This window comes from Pelodiscus sinensis, chromosome 14 (assembly GCF_052426305.1).
Source record: "Pelodiscus sinensis isolate ZL-2025 chromosome 14, ASM5242630v1, whole genome shotgun sequence".
NCBI lineage: Eukaryota > Metazoa > Chordata > Testudines > Trionychidae > Pelodiscus > Pelodiscus sinensis.
The window spans coordinates 10,862,528-10,884,596 of NC_143065.1; the positions used below are offsets into that span (position 1 = coordinate 10,862,528).

At 60.7% G+C, this 22,069-nt stretch overlaps 1 protein-coding gene across 1 annotated transcript in view; it reads left to right on the plus strand.

Moving 5' to 3' along the window:
• The window catches only part of SHF (Src homology 2 domain containing F), a 36,023-nt gene that overhangs the window by 9,256 nt on the left and 4,698 nt on the right, over positions 1 to 22,069 (plus strand). The window contains exons 2-6 of the mRNA XM_075897458.2: positions 13,333 to 13,462; positions 16,000 to 16,218; positions 17,296 to 17,427; positions 20,629 to 20,782; positions 21,810 to 21,929. Coding sequence (XP_075753573.2) covers positions 13,333 to 13,462; positions 16,000 to 16,218; positions 17,296 to 17,427; positions 20,629 to 20,782; positions 21,810 to 21,929 — 755 coding nt within the window. The remainder of the gene's footprint in view (positions 1 to 13,332; positions 13,463 to 15,999; positions 16,219 to 17,295; positions 17,428 to 20,628; positions 20,783 to 21,809; positions 21,930 to 22,069) is intronic.

Sequence of the window (22,069 nt, forward strand, 5' to 3'; positions counted from 1 at the left end):
AGGCAGTGGAGTGTCATGCCCCCTGCACGGCCGAGCCGGCTGGGGCTCTGCCCCCCGGGTTCTTCCCGTCTCACACCCCAGCAGTGCTGCGGGCAGGCCCCGGAGGGCACCGAGGCCGGCCCTCGGACACTAGGGGAAATGCCCGCTTTGCAGTTGCCCGGGCAACCTTCATTTGGCCCCCGTGTGCACCGGTGTTCTGACACAGTCTGTGACTCGGCCTCGTCCAGCGCACAGGAAGTCCGGGGCCCTGGGGACGAAGCTGCTGCTCCTCGCCATGGGGCAGGTGGCCCCTGCTTTGTGACCGGCACCCCCTGCGGACGGGGGATTGTCGTCCATTGTCTCCTGAGCTCTGCCGGGCTGCTGCTCGTCTGTGAAAGATCAAAGCAGCCCCCATGTTAAGGGATGTAATGTCTCAATAGAGGGGTGTGTGTGTGTCCCCCGTCCCCGTCTGTCCGTCCTCCCTCCAGCAGAGGGGACTTCAAGTGTGAGTTTGCACTACATTTGGAGTCCTCTGTGACTGGGTGTTCGGGGGGAGAGTGCCGAGGGCTGGGTGTGTGAGGGCCGGGAACAGTTTCTCATTCCGTACAGGCAGAGGCTGATTAGCTCCTCAGAGACGTGGGAGGATTTGTAAGGGGGATGTGGACAGGTTGGCAAAGTCACAGGCGTGAGGCCAGTGAGAGGCAGGATTCAAACTTGGGGCCTCCTGACTCCAGCCTCCGTGCTCGTCCCGCTGCAGGCTTCCAAGGTGTTCCATGAAGTGAGGCACATGCAACCAGCGGCGCCGGAACGTGGACAATGCTCCCGCTGGGCTTTTCCGTTCATGTGTGGAATAAAACGTTTATGTGCACTGAGGCGTGGGTGAATGTGCACCGCCAGCAGAAAAAAACCCCTAGCTGTGAGCGCTCTGCGGGTGAGCTGCACAGCACTGGAATCTCGCTTCCTTGGCTGCATGAGCACACGGCACACAGGGAACGTTGAGGGGGGAGGGGAAGGAGCCACTCCCCCTTTTACCAGCTATAAGAGGAAGCAACATTGGGGGGGGGAAGAGGAGGAAGGAAGGCAGGATCTTGGGGGGAAGAGGCAGCATAGGCAGAGGGCCTCAGGGGAAGGGGTGGTGTAAGGGTGGAGACTTGGGGAGAAGGGGGCATAGAGAGTGGGGCCATGGTTCAGGCTCCTGTCGCCCCCCCCCCATCATTTTTAAGGACCTTCTGCCTGTTCTGCACATTAGTGATCACCTGTGAAAAGTCTGGTGCAAGTGCCTGGCCCAGTGTCACACGGGGACTCAGTTCAGACACAGGAATGGAATCCAGTTCTCATTAGCACTCACCTGACACAGCCAAGAGGCCATCGTTTCTCCTTGTGCACTCCCGCACTGTGCGCACCAACCCGCCTTCCTACCACAAATGTGGCAGGGGTCCTCGCGGGTGAGGCCTCCTTCACGACACAGCCCCCACGGAGCAGCTTCAGCCTGCGCAGCGAGTGAGACGGGGGCCCGTGGAGAGAATAGTCTGGGATCATGTAATTACAGGCTGTCATCATGCATGCAAGCCAGGCTCTTGAATTACGGTAGAAAGGGCAACTTGATTCTGGCATTTCCTAACCGAGTGTTTTTAATACAGACGTTTGTGTGCAATTTCCTAGGGTTTTTTAAAAGCCAAAACAAATTCTGTTGTAGCTAGAGATGTACGGGTATGTCTACACTACCCTCCTAGTTTGAACTAGGAGGGTAATGTAGGCATACCGCACTTGCAAATGAAGCCCGGGATTTGAGTTTCCCGGGCTTCATTTGCATAAGCGGGGCGCCGCCATTTTTAAAACCCCGCTGGTTCGAACCCCGTGCAGCACGGCTACACGGGGCACGAACTAGGTAGTTCGAACTAGGCTTCCTAGTTCGAACTACCGTTACTCCTCATTCCACGAGGAGTAACGGTAGTTCGAACTAGGAAGCCTAGTTCGAACTGCCTAGTTCGAACTACCTAGTTCGTGCCCCGTGTAGCCGCGCTGCACGGGGTTCGAACCAGTGGGGTTTTAATAATGGCGGCTCCCCGCTTATGCAAATGAAGCCCGGGAAATTCAAATCCCGGGCTTCATTTGCAAGTGCGGTATGCCTACATTACCCCGCTAGTTCGAACTAGCGGGGTAGTGTAGACATACCCTAAGCGACTAGTTGAGTAGTCGACTACCTGATAAGTCTAGGGTGTATCCGAGACAGCAAGGCGTGGGGGGGGAGGAAGGAGCAGGAGCTGATGCTGGGGGAGCCATCTCTAAAGCCAGTTCCCCCAGCACCATCTCTGCAGTGCGAGGGGAGGAGGAGGAGGAGAGGCAGAAGCGCAGCGGTCCAGGACCTGGCACAAACTCTCATTAATTGTGGCTCTTACTACATTTAAAAGGCAGAGCCATAGCAGGGGACCTGGCGCCAGCCAGGACTTAGCAGTCCCATCTCGTGCCAGGTCCTAGACCTACCCCTGCTGCAGCTCTGCTGCTTAAACATAGTAGGAGCCAGAGTGCCCGTGTGCCTGGCTGCTACTACACTTAAACGGCAGAGCCGCAGCGTGGCCCTTTATCGATTAATCGTGTACTCAATACAGATTGTATCGAGTACACGATTAGTCAATTACCTGCTACTTAACATCCTTAGTTGCCGCTATAATTCTTGCTCCCATGGGCAAGGCTGGGCCTTCAGCACTGGCTCCTGTAGCTAGCAGCAGCAGTAGACTGTTATCCTCTGAGGTTCTGCCACTGAGGGAAGATGCACAATACAGGGTTGGGTTACATCTACATCAGTCACCCTCTTACCTGGTTGCAGCCCCCGCGTGGGCTCCCCCCCTCACCATCCCATCCCCGTGGGCTGGAGCGGCCTACGGTTAGGGGGCTGCTCCAGCCCGTCCGTGGGGGGTGGGGAGTCTGCTTCAGGCTACCCAGGCTAGATCCCCCCCCCCGCGCCCATCCCTGTTTTAATCTGTTAGCTGGTTAAACATGACATTTAACCAGTTAAATGGGATTTTACCTCCCTAACAGCCACACACACAGACTTGGCAGACGCTGCCTGAGACACGGGGCAGCTAAGCCGCCGATCACAGGGCTGCCCTGTTAGAGGCCTGGCCTCCGTTCCCAGCTTGGTAACTGCTCCGTGGCGTGTGACCTCGTTGCTCAGTTACGAGGGTTGTGATGCGCTCTGGCGGTGCATCGTGCAGCTCGGCGACACCTGTGTGCACGCGGGCGCGTGTGTGTACCGGGTTAACAGAGCTCGGGGGCTGGCGGCAAGCCAAGTCCTAGCTGTAATGAGCAACGTGCAGATGGGAAATGGCTATTTTCAGCAGCTGGTAACTCAGCCCAGTCTGTTTGGAATTAGGTGGCCCTCCCAGGCCCAGGTGCTGTCCTTCTGCCGAATGTCACAGCCCCGCTGCAAGCCATGACTGCCTCGGAGCTCTTCAGAACCATAGCCTGTGGAATGCAGCCAGGGTTAAACGGCCACGCTCCTCTCTCAAGTTCAGGAGTGACCTTGTGTCCTGTCTGGTCCGTGATCACGGCCTCCTGCCCCGACGGTGGCATCCTCAGTGTTCCATTTAGTGGGTCTTTACTAGACCCACTAAATCAAACTCCAGAAGATGGATTAGCGCAATGTCGATCATCCGGCAAGTGGAGACAAGGCCTGAGAAAACCTTCCTACAGTGAAGGACACACGGAGCTCAGTCTATTTCAGTTAACAAAGAGACGGTTAAGGGCTTGACTGATAGGCTTTCGGTCCAGCAGCGAAAGGTCTAATACTGGCTGGCAGTTAGTTGAAAGTAGAGCAATTTGGCCTGGAAAAGAGAAGTACTCTTTTGCCGGGAGAGTAATTCTGGCCTTGGGATCTGTGTACTCTGAGCCTCTGCTGTGGTTTGCATTTGCCAGAGAGACTTGATGCTCACGCTGGTTTTGAGGCTGGCAGGCCTGCACGGAGCAGCTGCCCGGACATGCCTGAGGGGGAGGGATTCTGAACACTGCTGGGTCTGGGTGGGCCTGGAGCCTGCCTGCTTAGCCCTGGAATCCCTTCCCCCACCCGGCTCACAGCTAAGCCCCTGACCTGCCTTCCTGGCTTCCGCCCAACCCAGCACATGGGGACAATTTATTGCTCACATGAAAGGAAAGGCTTTGAACGCTCCAGCTAACAGATGTGGCTCCTCTCTCTGCAAGGAGCTGCCTTAGCGGCTGTAACTCTACGGCCGCTGTGGCCCGGGTCAGCCAGACTGGCTGAGCGCCCACAAAGCTGATGCTGGCTCCCGGCTCTCCAAGCCCCCAGGGCGCTGGGCACCCCAGCAGCATGGCCCCTGAGCCTCTCCCAAAGGCCAGTCAGGGCAGGTCTCTGCCCTTCCGGAGCGCAGGCAGAATGAGGGCTGTGTGTAAACGCTTGCTTCCGGGCGCGTGTTTGTACCTGTCTGTGTGTTGGTGTGTGTGCCTGCCTGCTAGAGGGGGTGCGAGTGTGAGATTACAGCATGCTTAGCCATCGCATGCGTATGACGGAGGGAGGGGTATGGGTTTCGGTATTTGCACTTCTGTGAGGGGGATGCATGTGTATCAGCTATAACTCCCCACCCCGGTACGGGCTGCAGGAGTTGCCGGGTTGGCTAGCTAGCTCGGGAGGCCTGCACCAGCTGTGGGGAATCTGCCCCCCACCGGTCTCACTGACCCCTAACGGTGGGAGGGCAGATCAGCCCCTGTGTGATCTGGGCTCACATGGCCCCCCCAGGTCTGGTGGGTCTCCCCACCTCGCTGTGCTAGCGATTTGGATTTGGCCTGCAGAGGTGGAGGTCTGTTCCCAGCATGGGGCTTTGTCTTGCTGACCGCAAAAGAAACAGCGCCATTTGGGGTAGGGTTGCCAGGTGTCTGGGTTTGAACCGGACAGTCTAATATTTGAGCTTTCTGTTCGGGAAACAAATGGAGACAATGGAACTGAGACAATAGAACTGTCCGGTGTTTTCTAACTCAGACGGAATGTAGATTGTGATGGAATGTCAAGAGTGTCTGGTACTTTTGTTGAAACCATCTGGCAACCCTAATTTGGGGCCACCCCTTCTCCGTGGAGCTGAGGGAGGGACGTGTCTGGACACAGCTCCCACCGCCCTGGGCTCTCGGCACGGCTGAGGGCCCACGGCGCTGGCTCTGCAGCGGCTGGAAACTGCTTGTCTCTCACAGTTTCTAGCTTGGCTGCGGCCCATTCCTGCCATGCCCCTGGAAGCTGAGAGCGAGTCCTGCGCCCGGTCTGTGGCCAGGGTCCCCGAGCCCAGCAGCTGTGGTAAACCCGGCCTCTTGTGAGTGGCAGCCCATGGGACTTGGAGCTGCATGCTGCTCAGCTCTGAGGGCTGAGCTGCTTACCCAGCCGGGAGCCCCGCGTTTCGGAAATGGCTGGGAGGAGAGCGTGGCGAGGCAGGCGCAGCGCTGGGAAGAGCTGTTTGGCAGCTCAAAGCCGTGCTAAGAACAGAGAGCAACAGAAGCGAATTTCCTGCCTCCTGATGCAAGCCAGAGGCTGGCTGTTCTTGGAGCACGCGCTCGGCTCGCTGGCGGAAGGCCAGGCTGGCCTGATTTCAGTCGTTTCCATTTGTGCGTCAGTGACTTGTACAAAGTTCTTTTCTATAGACTGGTGCCCCCGCTCACTGCTTGCTCTGGTTGTCCAAACGTGTTGACTTACAGCGAAACAGAGCCTTTCTGGTAGACTTGGCACAGCTTTTTCCTGCCTAGGAGAGTCACGCTGTTACGATATCCATTTATTTCAGCAATCATATAACTTCCTATTTTCATTTAAAAAATTGTTGAGTATGGTGGGAAATGGTAAATCCACTAGATAATGAATTTTTTGCTGGTTTCATGTCAAGCTGCATGAGGACGGGACCTGGAATGTAATGAAACTCGCCACGCTGCGTAGAAAACGAAGTTTTATGTAAAACCGCCTTCAGTGTTTGGGCTACCGCTTATCGAAACCCGTTCTGCGCTTCCAGCCGAACGGCTTGCGGTGCAGAGGGGTTAACGGCAGGCAGTGAATTAAGCTGTTTAATTGAGGTCAGCCTGGGAAAATGTTCAAATATGCCAAAGAGAAAAAGATGGGAGTTTAAATTCCTAGTCTCACTGTAAGCTGGTGGAAATGCAGCAGGCTGCTAAGCTGGGTAGGCTGACCTACTGCACGCTATTTAGGAAGCTTGACTTCAACAATGAGGGGTTTCCTCCCTGATTCTTTATGTAGAAAAGCAGCTTTTCGCTCCGTGTTTTCATAGGGGCGTGGGGAGTCGATATGTTTTTTAATGACATGCGTTAAAAAGTTCAGGCCGTTCCATGTTTTGTATTAAATTCTGGTTTCATTTTAAATGGGTTTATTTTAAACAAAGAACAGAGTGTTATTTAAATGGCAGGATAAACATCTGATTTTAAATACACAATTAAAAAAAAAGCATTGGGTTTCTCCTCCCTTCCTCCCCCCGCAGAGAGCCCCTCTCCTCCCAGAAAAGCTGCTTAGCCCCATAGCTGACTGCTGTGTCTGCAGGGTGTTTGGGCAAGGAGGTGGGAGGGAGGGCAGCTTTGAGATCAGCCTGAGCACCCCAGCCATTCAGCCTGCCCCCTCCCTCCTGCCTGGCCCAGCCTGCTCCTGCCAGCCTGGCCAGGCTACTGGCCCCCCAAGGGAGCAGCTGAGGTGGTGGCCCCTCCCCAGGGCTCAGCGCCTGGCTTGTGCGGGCACTGCCCAGGGGCAGCGGAGCCTGCGGGCCTGGGCAGGAAGTGCCCTGCAGTGGCAGGTGAGAATTGCTCTGCCTTGGGCTCCCCCGTCTGGGTTGAAGGCTACGGGCACCTGCCCTGCCGGGCTGCTGCAGCCACCGCTGCTCCCAGGCTGTGGCTCCCGGGGGCTGGGACCTTGGTGCTGATGTGAAGCATCCCTCCCTTGGATGCCGGCTCCCGCCCCGCTCCCTGGCTCTGCTCGCATGACGGACGGGGTGGCCTGGCTGGCCTCCGCAAGTCAAAGGCCGTCATGAGGCAGACGTGCGCAAACAGGCAATCGCTAGAGCCGGGGTCACCGGCAAGAGCCGGAGTCAGACCAGGTCCGAACTGGTGAGGTCTGGGGGCTGCCTGGACCCCTCCCCCTCCCCCCGGTATTAAATAGTGAGCACAGGCCAATCAGAGGGCCACAGGGTGCTTACCTCTGGATTCTTTGGGCGGGACTTCCTGTGGCACCTAATCTCACAGTGCTCCTTGGATGTGGCTCTTCCTGGCCTCCTGGTGGCCATGTGGGAGCAGCAGCAGGTTCTGGTCCCACCGGGCCTTGTTTTACTTACTCCCTTCCTCCAGGTTCATCCCAGGCCTAGTTCTCTTTTAAACCCTGTTATAGTCCTAGCCTTCACAGCCTCCTCAGGCAAGGAGTTCCACAGGTTGACATAAGCCCGCTTTCTGTCCGCAGCTCCTGTGTGCGGATACAGATATGGAATCAGATTTTCGATCTGTGCAGCACTCTAGACATGGGCAGCAGGCTCCCAGGAGCATTCTTCAGAGCCCCGGCCCCGGCACAGCCTGCCTCTCTGCAGTGTAGAGCTGGGGATGGTGTGGAATACAGCGCCCTCGTGCCCTGGAAAGGGAACCTCGTGGAGGCTTCATGCCTGGAAAGCAGTGTGTCTCCTCAAGCGCCAGAGGAGCTGCTGTTTGAAGGGGCGGGGGCAGAACAGCAGGAGGAATAGACGGTTTAGTTTGCACGACGGCCTGTTTGCACGGAGGCGCTTGTGTCAGAATGTGGCCTTCCCAGTGTCAGCGGTTCGCTCGCCACTTGTCGCCCTTTTTGGCATCGTCGAGGTGGGCCTGAAACTCCTGAATGTGTTGACTTGGTGGCTGTTAAGTTTGGGGAGGCTGCTGCCAGGGCTGGGTGGAAGCCGGGGCGGGAGCTGTAATTTGCAAAGTAAAATAAGATGACGGTGATGGTCCTGCCGGTGGTTGTGTGAAGAGGAGCCAGTTATCTCAATGGCAGCTCACACAGCCCTGAGGTGTTGCTCCAGTGCTGGTTTCTGCCCATCTGTTTGGAGGGTGCGCAGAGGGTGTTTGTGCCAAAAGCATGCGACACGTTGCAGCTCTTGGTCCAAGTTGCCATGGCAGAGAAGTGAATCTTGCTGAACCACTGGGTAACAGTGACCATAACAGTGAATTTAACTTCATGGAGGGGGGGGGGGGCGGGTACTAAAGCAGCCCACCCCAGTATCATTTTAATGGCTAGTTCAATGGAAATGACAAGGAACAGCCTGCAAGCGGCCTGGAAACCATTTAAAAAAACCCCACTGTAACAGGGCGCAGATTAAATGTTTCCCTCCAACAAACAAACAAAAAAAAACTAAGAGAACCAAAAAAATGCCAGGATGGGTAAATAATGGAGTGGAAGAAGTAGGAGGAAGCTAAAAGGGTGTCCTTTGCCCATTGGAAGTCAAACCCTACTGAGGCAAATAGAAGGGAGCATGAGCTAGCAGATATAACTAGGCAGGTGAACGAATTTGAAGAGCAGCTAGCAAAAGACACGAACTCCCCACCAAACCGTTGAAGTCCTTCGGAAGCAGGAACCCTGCTACACTGTCAGTGGAGGAGGTTTTGGAACCGTGTCAAGCCACCAGGACCAGATGGCCAAGAGTTCTGAAGTGAGAGCGCTGCCCAGTCCACCAACGGGGCTGTTTCTGCCAATGTTTGTGTCTCTGGATACAGTCAGCGTGAGGCACGGATGCTCTAGATCCAGAGCCAGTCGCTGCTGAGGCTCCATCCGACCACTCGTGGCCGTGAGGCTGAGCTGCAAACTTCCCCTCTGACGTACGTGTGGCTGGTTATTCAGAGCTGTTGTGTGTGGCTAAAGAGCAGCTGTGCGCCTCCCCAGGCGTGGGCGCATTGCAGCAAGAGTAGCTGTGAACAGAACCATTCCTCACTCAACTCTGTCAAGGGCTTTGGCATCGTCTGGCAGGGAAAACACTGGAGAAACACAAGATACTGTTTATAATAATAGTTGTCAGTCTCCTGTGTGTTGTTTTGCCACACCCTGACAGGACGTTCGCCACACACCAGCACTCGTGCATGTTTGCACACCTTTCCTGCACCAGTGCAAATGTCCTGGTGCACTCTGGGATGGAGGGTGCTTTGTGGGCAGCCCAGGAGATGCACAGCTAGTATGGGCAGCACGGGAGGTACTTCCAGCTAGGGCCCAGCTCTCCTTCCTGCTTTGGTCCCAGGCTCCGGCTGTTGTTGCTCTGGTCACAAGGCAGGAAGGAAGAAAAGGCTTTGGGTTAAGCAGATTATAATGAACACGTGTGACTGTGACGAGCCCAGGCCTGTGTCGCACAGCAAGTGACCGTGGGATGGTGCTGCAGCACCTAGGGGCCTCGTGCACTGTGCCCTTAGGAGAGACGGGTCTGACGTGGAAATGCTGGAACACAAATGACACTATGCACAGGGGCCAGAGTGACGGCAGTGCAGCTATAGTAGGAGATCCAGTGAGCACCAGGGGACTGGGATGACTGCGCAGTGCCCATACTGCAGGCGATCCAGTGAGTGCAGCAGGGCTGGGTGACTGTGCAGTGCCCATGCTGCAGGCGATCCAGTGAGCGCAGCAGGGCTGGGGTGACTGCGCAGTGCCCGTGCTGCAGGCGATCCAGTGAGTGCGGCAGGGCTGGGGTGACTGTGCAGTGCCCGTGCTGCAGGCGATCCAGTGAGTGCGGCAGGGCTGGGGTGACTGCGCAGTGCCCATACTACAGGCGATCCAGTGAGTGCGGCAGGGCTGGGTGACTGCGCAGTGCCCATACTACAGGCGATCCAGTGAGTGCGGCAGGGCTGGGGTGACTGCGCAGTGCCCATACTACAGGCGATCCAGTGAGTGCGGCAGGGCTGGGTGACTGTGCAGTGCCCGTGCTGCAGGCGATCCAGGGAGTGCGGCAGGGCTGGGGTGACTGTGCAGTGCCCGTGCTGCAGGCGATCCAGGGAGTGCGGCAGGGCTGGGGTGACTGCGCAGTGCCCATACTACAGGCGATCCAGGGAGTGCGGCAGGGCTGGGGTGACTGCGCAGTGCCCGTGCTGCAGGCGATCCAGTGAGTGTGGCGTAGCTGAGGTGATGTTGCGTGTGCTTCAGTGCGCACTGCACCTGGAAATGAAGCTAAGAGGTGCCCATGAAGTGCGTCGTGCTCGGGGGCCAGTGGTGGTGTCCAGGCAGGGCAGACAGGGGTGCAGTCCCTGAGGTGGGGTGTGATGCGGGAAGGCGAAGCAGGCGTGGGGCAGGACAAGGTTTCAGACTGATGCTGGGGCCACCTTGGCTCAGCGTGTGTGGTCCCTTGTCCCCGGGACGGTCACTCTTGTTGGGTTCCTCGTTGGGCCAAAGGGGCTGTGGTCCTGGCTGTGCTGAGCGTGGGCTTTTGCCTGGAGAAAAGCTCTGCAAGGAACCAGAGCCCTGGCCTGGGCTGAGCCTGCACCTAAGCTGCCCTGGAGCGGTATGGCCTGGCCCGGCCTAGCCCGTGGAGAATCCGGGCCCTGTGGGCAGATCCAGGCTGTCCCCGAAGCGGCCATGGGCCCCCGGGTAGCGCCGGAGAGAGCCAGAGCAGCATTGTGCGCGGGCTGGTGTGGCCCCTGCAGCCAGGCTCGCCTGGGCCAAAGGGGCCCCAGTGTCAGGTGCTGGAGGATGGGGGCAGGGCGGATGCAGTGCCGGCTCCCAGGGTGGATGTGGGCTGAAGAGCCAGCGTTGGAATAGACCCTTCAGCTCCCACTGCAGTGAGTCACTGTGGGGAATGTGGGGAGGGGGCTGTGCCCTTTGCTGGGGGGCAGGGAGCAGCGACTCTGCAGCCCAGCCCCAGCCATGGTCCAGCCCGAGGTCAGGGGAGAGCTGTAGCCCAGGTGCCCAACACCAGGCCGGTTGGGATGCTCCATAGACGTTGGCTTCTGCTGCTCAGGCCCCTGTACAGGTGCTGAGCTGGTGCAGGGACTCGGGGGATGAAGGCGCCTGCCCATCCAGAACTGCTCTGACTCGCTCCTTGGCTGTGCCTGCCCCTGTGGTCTGTGGGGCTCAGAGCCTGGGCCCTCCCCTCCCCAACCCCCTATTATATGACAGTTTCTGGGGGCACTGCTGAGAGGGTCATGTGGGGGGTGAACTGCACAGCCCCTTCCATGGATGACCCAGTGGTGCCTGAGCCGGCCAGCACCCCGGGGCGAATCGGCCCCTCCAGCACACTGGCTCATCTGAGCTTCAGGATCCCGAGCTGTGGGACTTCCTTCGCTCGCCTCAGCCGTTTGCCTGCAGCCTCCTGGCACAGAGCAGCTCCTGCGAATTAGCCTGCAGGCTCCCAGCCTCCAATCCATCCTGTTAGCCCCAGTGAACCCCCTTGTTGTGCCATGAATAACTCCCCTCTCTCCGGGCTGTTCTTGTCCTACGGAAGCTTCTAGGAAAGCCCTTTGGCCAGGCTCTGCCTGTCTGGTTCTTTGGCTCCGGCTGTGTAATTTGACTCCTGGGTGTCTCGCCATCTCTTCTGTTGCTGCTAAGACTCTCAGCCTGTCTCTCTATCCCTCCCCTGTGGGCTGTCTTTGGGCTGCGTTGTCCAGAAGGCCGGGTCTGGGTACCCCCCCCTTCTTGCTGCCTAGGGATGCCAATAAAAATGCACCTGCAGGCTCTGCTGCTGTGCCGTGGGGCCTGTTCATACTCGCTTGTCCTGCAGTGGTGCACGCTGGCGCTTGGGGTATTCAGACCTGGGTCTGGGAGCCCTACAAAACACCCAGTGAGAGCATCCGTGACCGGCTGCCGGGTCCACGTCTGAATGGGCATCTGCCATCTCTTCTGTCTTCGAGGGAGTGCGTGCTGTCAGGGGCCAGGGCGTGCAAGGTGTCCCCGCGTGTGCAGGGCCGTGTGTCAGGTGTGCATGCACACGCCTTTCCAGACTTGCGTGTGGTTGCTCTGGGTCGACCGTGGGAAGCCGTTTTCCCTGCTCCCCCGGGGTAGACCAGTGACCCTCCGGCAGGCCATCACTGTAGCGAGTTGCTCAGGAAGGCCCAGTGCTGGGCTGTGCGATTGATGCTTGTGTCATGGGGGCATCCGCTGGGAAAGGAGCCTTCGTCTGGGAGCCCTGCGACTAGCAGACAAAGGCTGGGCGGTTCCTGGGGCTGGAAATGCCTCCTGACCACGAGGTGTCCTGATCTGCCCGGCTCATGGAGCCGGCCTGGCTCCTGGCCCAGCTCCCCCGTTAGCTCCCCCGTGCGCCTTGCTGGCCATTCTCCGGGCTGGGCAGACCCCGGGTCCCCTGCCAGGGAAGTGAAATACCGGTGAATTGAATAGTCGATTAACCTCGTGAATTCTCAGCGGTTCCTCGACTAGTCTATAATCCCCGGGGGCGGGGCTGGCAGCCAGTGCGCTCCGGCCCTACTCCTGAGCAGCCCCCTGCCCCTGCACGCTGCTGCCTCTGTATCAGAGGCAGCAGCCCCTGTCTGGGGAGGGGGCTGGGCTCCTAGACCCGGTGCGAGCTGGAACTGAGCCGGGCTACTGGCCAGCCTGCTAAAACATTTACCGGGGGGAGGGGGGGGCAGGATACGTGTAGTCTACAGCATCAACCTTTTCCTTACCAGTTAACCAACTACACTATTACATCCCTACCCCCTTTCGTCACCCGCTCACCCCGGGTGGGGCTGGGCCCTGCCCTGGCTGGCCCTGCTGTGCACCTGGGGCCCTTTTCAGCTCAGCTCTGCCCATGGCAGCAGCTCCAGGAACCCCAGTCCAGCCAGGGCCCCATGCCCACTTCCAGAGGTGCCTTCTCCGACACAGCTTGGGGCCGCCTGGCCCTGGGAGGATGCCCAGGATCACAGTGAACCTGCAAGCCAGGCTCTCTCCCCAGCAGGGCAGAAGCCTGCCAGGAGCTGCAGGGCTGGAGAGAGGCAAACGCTTGAATGTGCAGGAGACGGGGCCTTCCGAGGCCTCTCGGCTGCTCCCATCCCCGGTGGGCGCTGCAGCTGGCGGGAACTGACCGTTTAGCGGCCGGTCCCTGGTCTCCCCTCCCCAGCGGGGTAGCAGCCAGCTCCCACCTACCAGCCGCGGCCGGCAGCATCCCACGCCCTGCAGTGCACACGCTGCCCTGCCTTGCTCGGCTCCCACAGCGGCTGGGGCAGGTCATGTCCTTCGGCGGGGCCAGGCCGGGCAATGGGAATGGAGCGGGAGAGGGCAGCTCACTGGCCCGTGGCCTGGGAGCGTATTGGGGGCTTGTACAGAGGAGTTTACCCAGCCCGAGGTCCGGGCAGCCTCCCTTAGGGGGGCCCGTGCTGGGCAGAGCGGGGCAGGCGGTTGGGGGCAGTCCTGGTCCTGCTAACCCTCCTCGTCTTCTCCCCTGGCAGGTGATTGTCCTGGAGGACTATGCGGATCCCTTTGATGCCAAGCAAGCAGGCGGCGGCCAGCCGGGGCAGGAGAAGGTGGCAGAAAACGATGGGTACATGGAGCCCTATGAGGCCCAGAAGATGATGGCGGGTAAGAGCAGCGTTTTGAGCCATGGGTCGGTGCTGCTGAGCTTTGGACGTGGCCCATAGCTGGGTCTGGCCGTGTTTTCAGTGTCACGAGGGGCCACATGGACCGTACCCGGGTCTGGCCGTGTTTTCAGTGTGTCACGGGGGGCCACGTGGACCGTACCCGGGTCTGGCCATGTTTTCAGTGTCACGAGGGGCCACGTGGACCGTACCCGGGTCTGGCCGTGTTTTCAGTGTGTCACGAGGGGCCACGTGGACCGTACCCGGGTCTGGCCGTGTTTTCAGTGTGTCACGAGGGGCCACATGGACCGTACCCGGGTCTGGCCGTGTTTTCAGTGTCACGAGGGGCCACGTGGACTGTACCCGGGTCTGGCCGTGTTTTCAGTGTCACGAGGGGCCACATGGACCGTACCCGGGTCTGGCCGTGTTTTCAGTGTGTCACGAGGGGCCACGTGGGGTCTCTGCTGAAAGCAGATGGGGCGGGGCTGGGGGTGCCCCCCTGAGTGGATGATGGACATGCCACTGATGCGAGGGGGCCGGTGGAGCCGGGAGGGAAGGGCCGGTGCTGTCAGCAGCCGATGGCTGGGGAGTTTCTCCTTGGGGGAGCTGTGGAGGGAGGATACAGACGGGCTCCCCTGCTGTGGCTCTCAAACATCCAGGACCACACAGGCCATTGCTGGGCCCCAGGTGCCTGTTGTTTGCTGCCCCTCCCGGGCCTAGGCGTCCTCTGCCGAAAGGGGCGTGGCTGCCACGGGAATTTGACCCTGAGGCCGGGCTCTTCGGGGGCTCAGCCTGTGTCGTGCCCTGAAAGGGGGAGCTGGATGTTCCCATGGACGTTAACGGCAGCCCGGCTCGCTGTCTGCTTCCCGGGCCGGGCTCCCTGGGGGCCGGGGCAGTTGAGAGAAGGCTGACGCTGTCAGGTCACAGCTGGAGATCTCCGGGAGCTCTGCCGTGTGGGACTGGCGCTGGGCGCGTCGCCTGGGCAGGGCAGCACCCCTGCGGCTGGCCCAGCCGAGACTGGCTGGCGGGGCACAGCAGGAGGCGCGATGGCGCTTTGACCCCGAGTCCCTCAGGCCAGAGGCCCGGCTGGTGAAGGCAGGAGGCTCCAGGAGGCTCCGAGTTGGCAAGCCGGGCTCCGGGCAGGCCGGGGCCTGCGCCCCTGCAGTCGGGGGCTTCCCGGCCCCACACAGGCTGGCACTATTTGAGCTGCTCCAATGGGGGATTGTTTTGTGCTAGCGCCAGCGGGGATGGGACCCGGCGGGTGACTTCTCCTCCTGGCCAGCACCCGGCGTGCGCTCCTCCCGCACGTCTGTTCAGTCTCTGTTTCCAAAGCCCAGCCCTGGCAGCTCAGCGCAGGAGGCCGGGTGCCAGCACAGGCCGCGGCGAGGTTGCTCGAGCGGTTTCGCGTGTGTGGCTCAGGCCCCCGGGCGGAGCGGGCCGGCCCTAAACAGGGAGCACACGGACGCCGGGTGGGGGGGGGGGGCATAACTGTCCTTTGGGGCATCGGGTGGGGCCGCTGTCTGCCCTGTGCAGTGTGGGCGTGCCTGGGGCGCCTGCTCCCCAGCCTGCTTTGTAGCACCCGGCTTGTTTTGGGGGGTGGGGCCAGAGCAGAAAGCAACGTGAACGCCTGCAAACGAATCCGTCTGGGTCACGGCCAGCGTCCTTTCTGGCTTGTCCCTCCAGGCCCCTCCCCTTGGCCCCCCGTCCATCTGTTGCTCCCGCCGGTCTGGCACCGTGATCCCTTTCCCCTGGACTCCTGCCTTCTTTGCCATCTGCTGGGATTGCTCACTCCTCTGCCCCCTGCTCCTGGCCCAGAGCCTGGGCGATTGGCAGGAGGGGCTGATGGGCAGGGGGCGATGGTGCCAGGGACAGGGGGTGTAGTGTAGGTTGGGCGGTTGTGCAGGGGGCTGCGTTTGGGTGGGGGGTAATGTTCTCACTAATCTTTTCCATCCAGGTGCAGAATAAATTTTTACGTGCGCTGAGGCAGGAGCGAATGTGCACCAGTCAGCTGGGCAACACCGGAATGTGGCCTGAGTGCAGAAGCACCCAGCTTACAGGGGACACTGGTGGGGGGTTGTCTTGGGGGTGACTAGAGAGCGTAGCTCCTGGAGGGTGTCATCTGGGGCCTGCCCCGGGGCAGAGCCACGTCCAGGTTTGGGCCCATGGGCTGATAAGCTGCACAGGGACGGACCGGGGGGGAGGTGCTGCAGGGAGGGAACCCCCATTCCACCGGGGGTGGGGGTGGGGCAATAATTTTTGCAAGGGGGCCTCTTCACAGACTTTGGGGGCTCTCTGCCGGGGGGGCCCAGCCCCGGCACGTGGCAGGTGACTCCCTTGTGTGCTGGCAGGTTCTGAGACAGTGAAACGTCTCCCGTGCCCCAGAGAGCCTCTCACGTCGTCTGGGTCTCTGCCTCCAGCCCTGGCGCTGCTGATGGCGGCCCTGGCCCAGCATGGAGGCTCAGGCGGGGGGCTCAGCCTTTCAGGGACACGGGCAGGGCTTGGGAAGGCGCTCACGGTGTTCTCCCCTCTCCCTCCTGCCAGAGATCCGCCAGAAGGGCTCCCTGGAGGCCCCTGCCCCGCCGCTGCCCCTGTACGACACACCCTACGAGCCGGTGCCCAACGGGCTGCCCCCCGACAGCGAGCGCCCATCCTGCGCCCGGTCCCGGGAGTCGCGGCTGCCCCAGGACGACGAGCGCCCGCCTGAGGAGTACGACCAGCCCTGGGAGTGGAAGAAGGAGCGCATCTCCAAGGCCTTTGCAGGTGAGGGGGCAGGGGCCTGGCTGCCCTGGGCAGGGGCAGGGGCAGGGGCAGGCTGGAAAGGCCTCGCCCTGCCAGTTGCTCACTGGCCTCCCCGTGCCCTGGGCCAGCTCTGGGCCTTCGGTTCGGGAGTCCCAGGCACCCCCGGCCCATTCATCTCCCGGTGGGGATTGATGGCGTTTGTGCTGGCTAATGGGGAAATCCATGCAGCGTGTCAGCCCTCGGCTCGCCCGTCTGCGCTCGCTAATTGCCCAGCTCTTATCTGAGCCGCAGCTGCAATAGCTCAGCCGTGTCAGGGCGAGTGAGGGGCAGGCGCTGGGGCTGCCTCGGCCGGGGCACCCCCTCTGTCTCGGGGCGCTGGGCAGGAGCCGGCTGCACTGGTTCCTGCACTCGGCTTTGCTGGAGACTCCCCCGCGTCCCTGGCTTTGCCTGGGCATGCCCCCCCATCTCTCCCAGGAGGGGTCCAGGCCCGACCCTCCCGTCTCCCTGGCGGGTGCCCCCGCTTTGTCCGGGCCTTGGGGAGGGAGTGGAGCCATGCCCTGCCCTTGGCACTGGGCCTGCTCCCATCCCACTCCCCATAGGGTGGGCAGAACAGGGGCTCCCTCCATGTCTCCCCCCCCCCGCTTTGCCCCATGGCTCCAGGCTCCTGCTTGGGGGCAAGTCGGGGGGAGGGGTGGAGTTGCCCTGGTCTGCTAGCAGGGCTGCAGCCGGTGCATCAGGGCTGTTTGCTGAGGACTGTCCCCCCAGCTGAACTCCTCTCAGGTGTGTAGCACCCCCTAGTGGCTGCACCCGGCCCCACGCTGCAGCAGCTCCATCCAGGGGCCTGGCCCCGGTTCCATCTGGGCAGGGCCCTGCATGCCCGTGTCTAAGCAGCGCGGATTTGCAGCCTTGGCCAGCCTGGGAGCAGCCAACAGGAGCTGGAAGCCACGTGTGAGGCTGGGCACATGGGGACTTGGCACGGCCGTGTGGCTGCCCTCCCCCCGCAACCCTGGTTGCCCCACACTGCTTCCTGCCCCCCTCCTCGGGGTGCCGGAACAGGGCCAAGCCCGCTCACGCGCTCTCTCTGCTGCCTCCGTCCAGTTGAGATCAAAGTGATCAAAGACTTGCCGTGGCCCCCGCCCGTGGGCCAGCTCGACGGCGGAGCCAGCCCCCCCGACAGTGAGGCCCCCGCGCAGCCCAGTCAGCCCCAGCACCACCACGAAGACACCAGTGGTGAGTCGACCGCACCCAGGGGGCTGCTGGGAAGCTCCAGCCAGGGCAGTGCCCGGGCCCTGCCCCACACGGGCAGCCATGCTGGTTCCCTCCCCCAATATTCTCCAGGGAGGGGGGGCAATGCCCGACAGGGACACTCACTGTGGCACAGAGAGTGTCCCTGCGCTGCCTGGCACAGACCACAACCTCCAGGAGGCCACATGCAGGGTGCCCATAATGCTGGGAGCTCAGTGCAGGCCCAGATCCTGAACCAAACCTGAGACACATGGGGTCTGGAAGGAGAGGGTGTGGCTGGGTGGGAGTCACGGCCATGACCAGTGTTCTTACGTTCATTGGAGAGGGTCCAGCGGGGGGCAACCAAAATGATTCGGGGGCTGGAGCACATGACCTATGAGGAGAGGCTGAGGGATTTGAGCTTTTTTAGTCTGCAGAAGCGAAGAGTGAGGGGGGATTTGAGAGCAGCCTGCAACTTCCTGAAGGGAGGTTCCAAAGAGGATGGAGAGAGGCTGTTCTCAGTGGTGACAGGTGCAGAACGAAGAGCAATGGGCTCAAGTTGCAGTGGGGGAAGTCTAGGTTGGATATTAGGAAAAACTCTTTCCCTAGGCGGGTGGGGAAGCACTGGAATGGGTTCCCTAGGGAGGGGGTGGAATCTCCATCCCTAGAAGTTTTTAAGTCCTGGCTTGACAAAGCCCTGGCTGGGTTGATTGAGTTGGGGTTGGTCCTGCTTCGGGCAGGGGTCTGGACTTGATGACCTCCTGAAGTCTCTTCCAGCCCTAGAATTCTGATTCACTCTCCTAGGTCTCTGGAATTTCTCTGATACTCCAAAATGTATTAAAAATTAAGATCAGCTGGCTAGAAATCTCCTCAGCCAACTCTTTTAGAACTCTAGGGTTCAAGTGATCCAAACCTGCTAATTTAATGATGTTTAGCCTTACTAGACTTGTAGAATCATAGAACTGGAAGGGACCTCAAGAGATCGTCTAGTCCAGTCCTTAGCACGGAAAGCAGGACTGCATATATTGTATCTAACATCTTCCTCGGTTGCTAATGGACTAGAAAGTCTTTGGTGGTTCTGCTTCTTTTCAAACAGAGAGCAATGTATGTTGAACTTTTCTGCCTCATTATAAAGAATGTCCCCATCTCCATCTAGCGATGGGCCCGTACCAGTTCTAGGGTTTCATTGTTACTAGTAGAGTTTGAAAGCTCATTGTCTTTAGATCTGCCAACCAGGGATTTTTCCCTAATAGCCTTAGCATCAACTGCCAGTTTTCTGCCGGTCCTGAATTCTAATTGGTAGATTGTGACCCTTCTCCTTCCTTTCCCCATTCACGTCTTACTTGGGGTACAAACAGAGCTAAGAGGAAACCATGAGATGGTCGGTATCCGTCGGCATGATGGGCAGTGGGGGCGTTGTCTAGTTTTCTGAAAGTATCTGGCAAAGGGGAGTTTTCAGGAAAAGGTGGATAACGAGGAAGTCTTGGAGATGTTTGTAGGGAGCTACTATGTCCTGTGTGGCCCAGCCCTCTGTGGGACAGTACACATATTTTAGGTCTGTTCCGTGTTCAAGGAAATAAAATACCAGCTTATTATTTGAAATAATTACCCCGACACTTCAGAGTGAGGACGCCGCATTAGATAAAACAAGCGTGTTAATTACAAGGGGAGGGATGGCAAGGTACCAGTTGTGAGGCCTAGCTGCGGACGCACCGATACTTGGTTCTCTGATTTCCTGCCCCACGCTGCTTTTGTGTAACACAGGCCTGGAGCTAACCAGAGGCCTGATGGTTTGGAACGGTTCAGTCGTTTGGTCTCTTTTGCACCTGCTCCCATCAGCATGTCTCGGTCCAGGTCGCTGGGGCAGCTTCTGCGTTTTCACTGGCTCCGTGTGGCTGAGCCCTGGGTCAGGATCTGTGTGTGGGGCCAGGCACATAGCAGCCCCGGGAAGGGAGGGGCACTGGCTGGGTGATCGTAATGCTGAGGGGGCTCGGACATAGTGCCTCTCAGCCCAGGGTTGTGAACGTTGAGCACCACTGGCACCTTGCCAGAGCAGGCAGTGCCCTGTGATACTGCACAACCCCCCCCAACACAAACCATGCCCAGCGGGATCTGTAGGGACAAGGGGGTATAAGCTGGGGGGGGTGGATGTGGCTGGAGGGAGCTATGGGGGGAAATGCGGCTGGAGAGGGTTGTGGGGGGGAGCGCGGCTGGAGGGGTCTGTGGGGGGGAGTGCGGCTGGAGGGGTCTGTGGGGGGGAGCGCGGCTGGAGAGGTCTGTGGGGGGGAGCGCGGCTGGAGGGGTCTGTGGGGGGGAGCGCAGCTGGAGAGGGTTGTGGGGGGGAGTGCGGCTGGAGAGGGTTGTGGGGGGGAGCGCGGCTGGAGGGGGCTGTGGGGGGGAGCGCGGCTGGAGGGGGCTGTGGGGGGGAGTGCGGCTGGAGAGGGTTGTGGGGGGAGCGCGGCTGGAGGGGGCTGTGGGACTGAAGCGTGGTGTGGAAGTTGAGGGCCGTTGGAGGAAGCCTGACTCGAGGAGGGAATGGGAGAGTCTCTGAGCCTCACAGGCAAGGAGACAGGGAATATTTCAGGCTGAGGGGCCAGGTGGACGTTGCCGTGGGGAGCTGGGCCGGCTGAGGGGCCAGGCAGGCCCCTCCGTGAGGTCTAGTGGGACACCGGGTCCCTAATGCATCCGTCAGTTCCCTCCCGTGCCGCCTCCTGTGCAGCCTCACTGTCCCCCTTTTAAGCCCTGGCCTGAGTTCCCCGCCCGGCCCAGGCTGTGCCAGCTCAGTCTCCCTGCTGGAGCCATGCCGGGGGCGTGGCACGCCGCACTGTGCCACGCAGCCCCTGCACTGCCGTGGCGCCGCTCAGTCTGCCTCGGCCCCGTGCCGCCGGCGGGGTGGGCTCCGGTGCTGCTCCAGGGGATTGGGCTCAGCTCCTGCAGGCGCGCTGTGCAGGGCCCGCGTCTCCCCTGCGGCTGTGGGGAGGCTGGTAGTGGTTGCACGTGTCCCCTCCCCAGACAGAGCCGCATCTCCGAGGGGTCCGACACGCACGCGCCCCAGGGCCCAATGGGGACACCCAGCAGCGCTGTCCCCGCCGGGGCCTGTGAGCCAGGACTGGCAGACTGGCGCTCTGCCCCAGAATGGCCGTGGGGGGGCAGCATCCGCATCCAGGTTGTTTCTGCCGCCCCCAACACTGCGTCTGTCTCCCCAAGGCCAGGGTGAGGGGCCCGGGCATGGCCACTCGTCACCCAGCAGGGAGGAGAAGGCCCGAGCGGCGCAAAGACACACGAGTGGGATCCCCAGGACAGAGCCCAGCCCAGCCCTCGGGGAGAGGATCAATCCCGCCCTGCCTCTGGAGAGCCAGTGGTGAGTCCTGTACCGGGCAGGGACGCCAGCAGCCGGCTGCCCTGCCCCCGCCACCCCCAGCAGCCTGCTGCCCTGCCCCCAATCCCCCCAGCAGCCTGCTGCCCAGCCCCCAATCCCCCCAGCAGCCCGCCGCCCTGCTCCCGCCCCCCCAGCAGCCCGCCGCCCTGCCCCGCTCCCCCTCAGCATTCCCGCCACCCTGCCCCGCTCCCCCCCAGCAGCCTGCCACCCTGCCCTACCCCCCCTGCAACCCGCCACCTCGCCCTGCTCTCCCCTAGCATCCTGCTGCCCTGCCCCTCTTCCCTACACCCCCATCATCCCACTGCCCTGGCCTGTTTGTCCCCCACCTCCGACTGCTCTGTCATGCTCCCCCTCTCCCAGCGCCCCACTGCTCTCTCCCACTGGCCCTCCCCTGCACCCTGCCACTCTGCCCCATTTCCCCCATCCGAGTGTCCTGCAGCCCTACCTGCTTCCCCTCCTTTTCCCGTTGCCCCACCCAGCGTCCCTCTCCGCCTCCTGCCACGTTACCCTGCTCCCTCCCATATCCTGCCCCCCTCGTCTCTCGTTTTATGCTCAGCACCACTCCGTGCTCTTCTCTGGTCCCGCTCCACTCCCCTTCACAGCCCGTCCACTCCCACGCAGCCTTCCCGTCTGCCCTCGCCCTGCTGCGAGGCCGGATTGCCCCCCTCCATCCTTCCTGGAGCTCTGCTGCACTCTCCATAGCCTTTCCCAGTCTCTCCTCCCTTCCCCCCCCCCCCGGCCATTCCACCAGGTCTCCTGCCCTGTGCATGGCTCGCTACTCAGCCCAGGGGCCTGGCATTGGCATGCTTAGGGCCCCAAGGCCTATCTCGCTGACCCTGCAGCTGCAGGGCCGGCACAGAGAACCCCAGCGTTCTGCTTGCTATGGCCTGGCTCGCCTGCCATCTCTGCTGGCAGAGGCCTCCTGCTCACTCTGCCCCGGGCAGAAGTTGCAGCTGGATGCTCCATGCCCGGGCAGCACCCCTGAGCCAGCCTCTCTCTCCCCTGACAGCTGGTACCATGGGGCAATCAGCCGGACGGACGCTGAGACCCTGCTGAGGCTGTGTAAGGAGGCCAGCTACCTTGTGCGCAACAGTGAGACCAGCAAGAACGACTTCTCTCTGTCTCTCAAGTGAGTGTGCTCAGCCAGGCCAGGGGTGGGGCTGGGCAGCCAGGGAGAGGAGGAGCCCAGCCCCGAACATTAACAGCAATTAATGTTAGAACCTGTTGGGGATGGATCAAAGGGGCATGCAGGAGGGGGAAGGGCACACT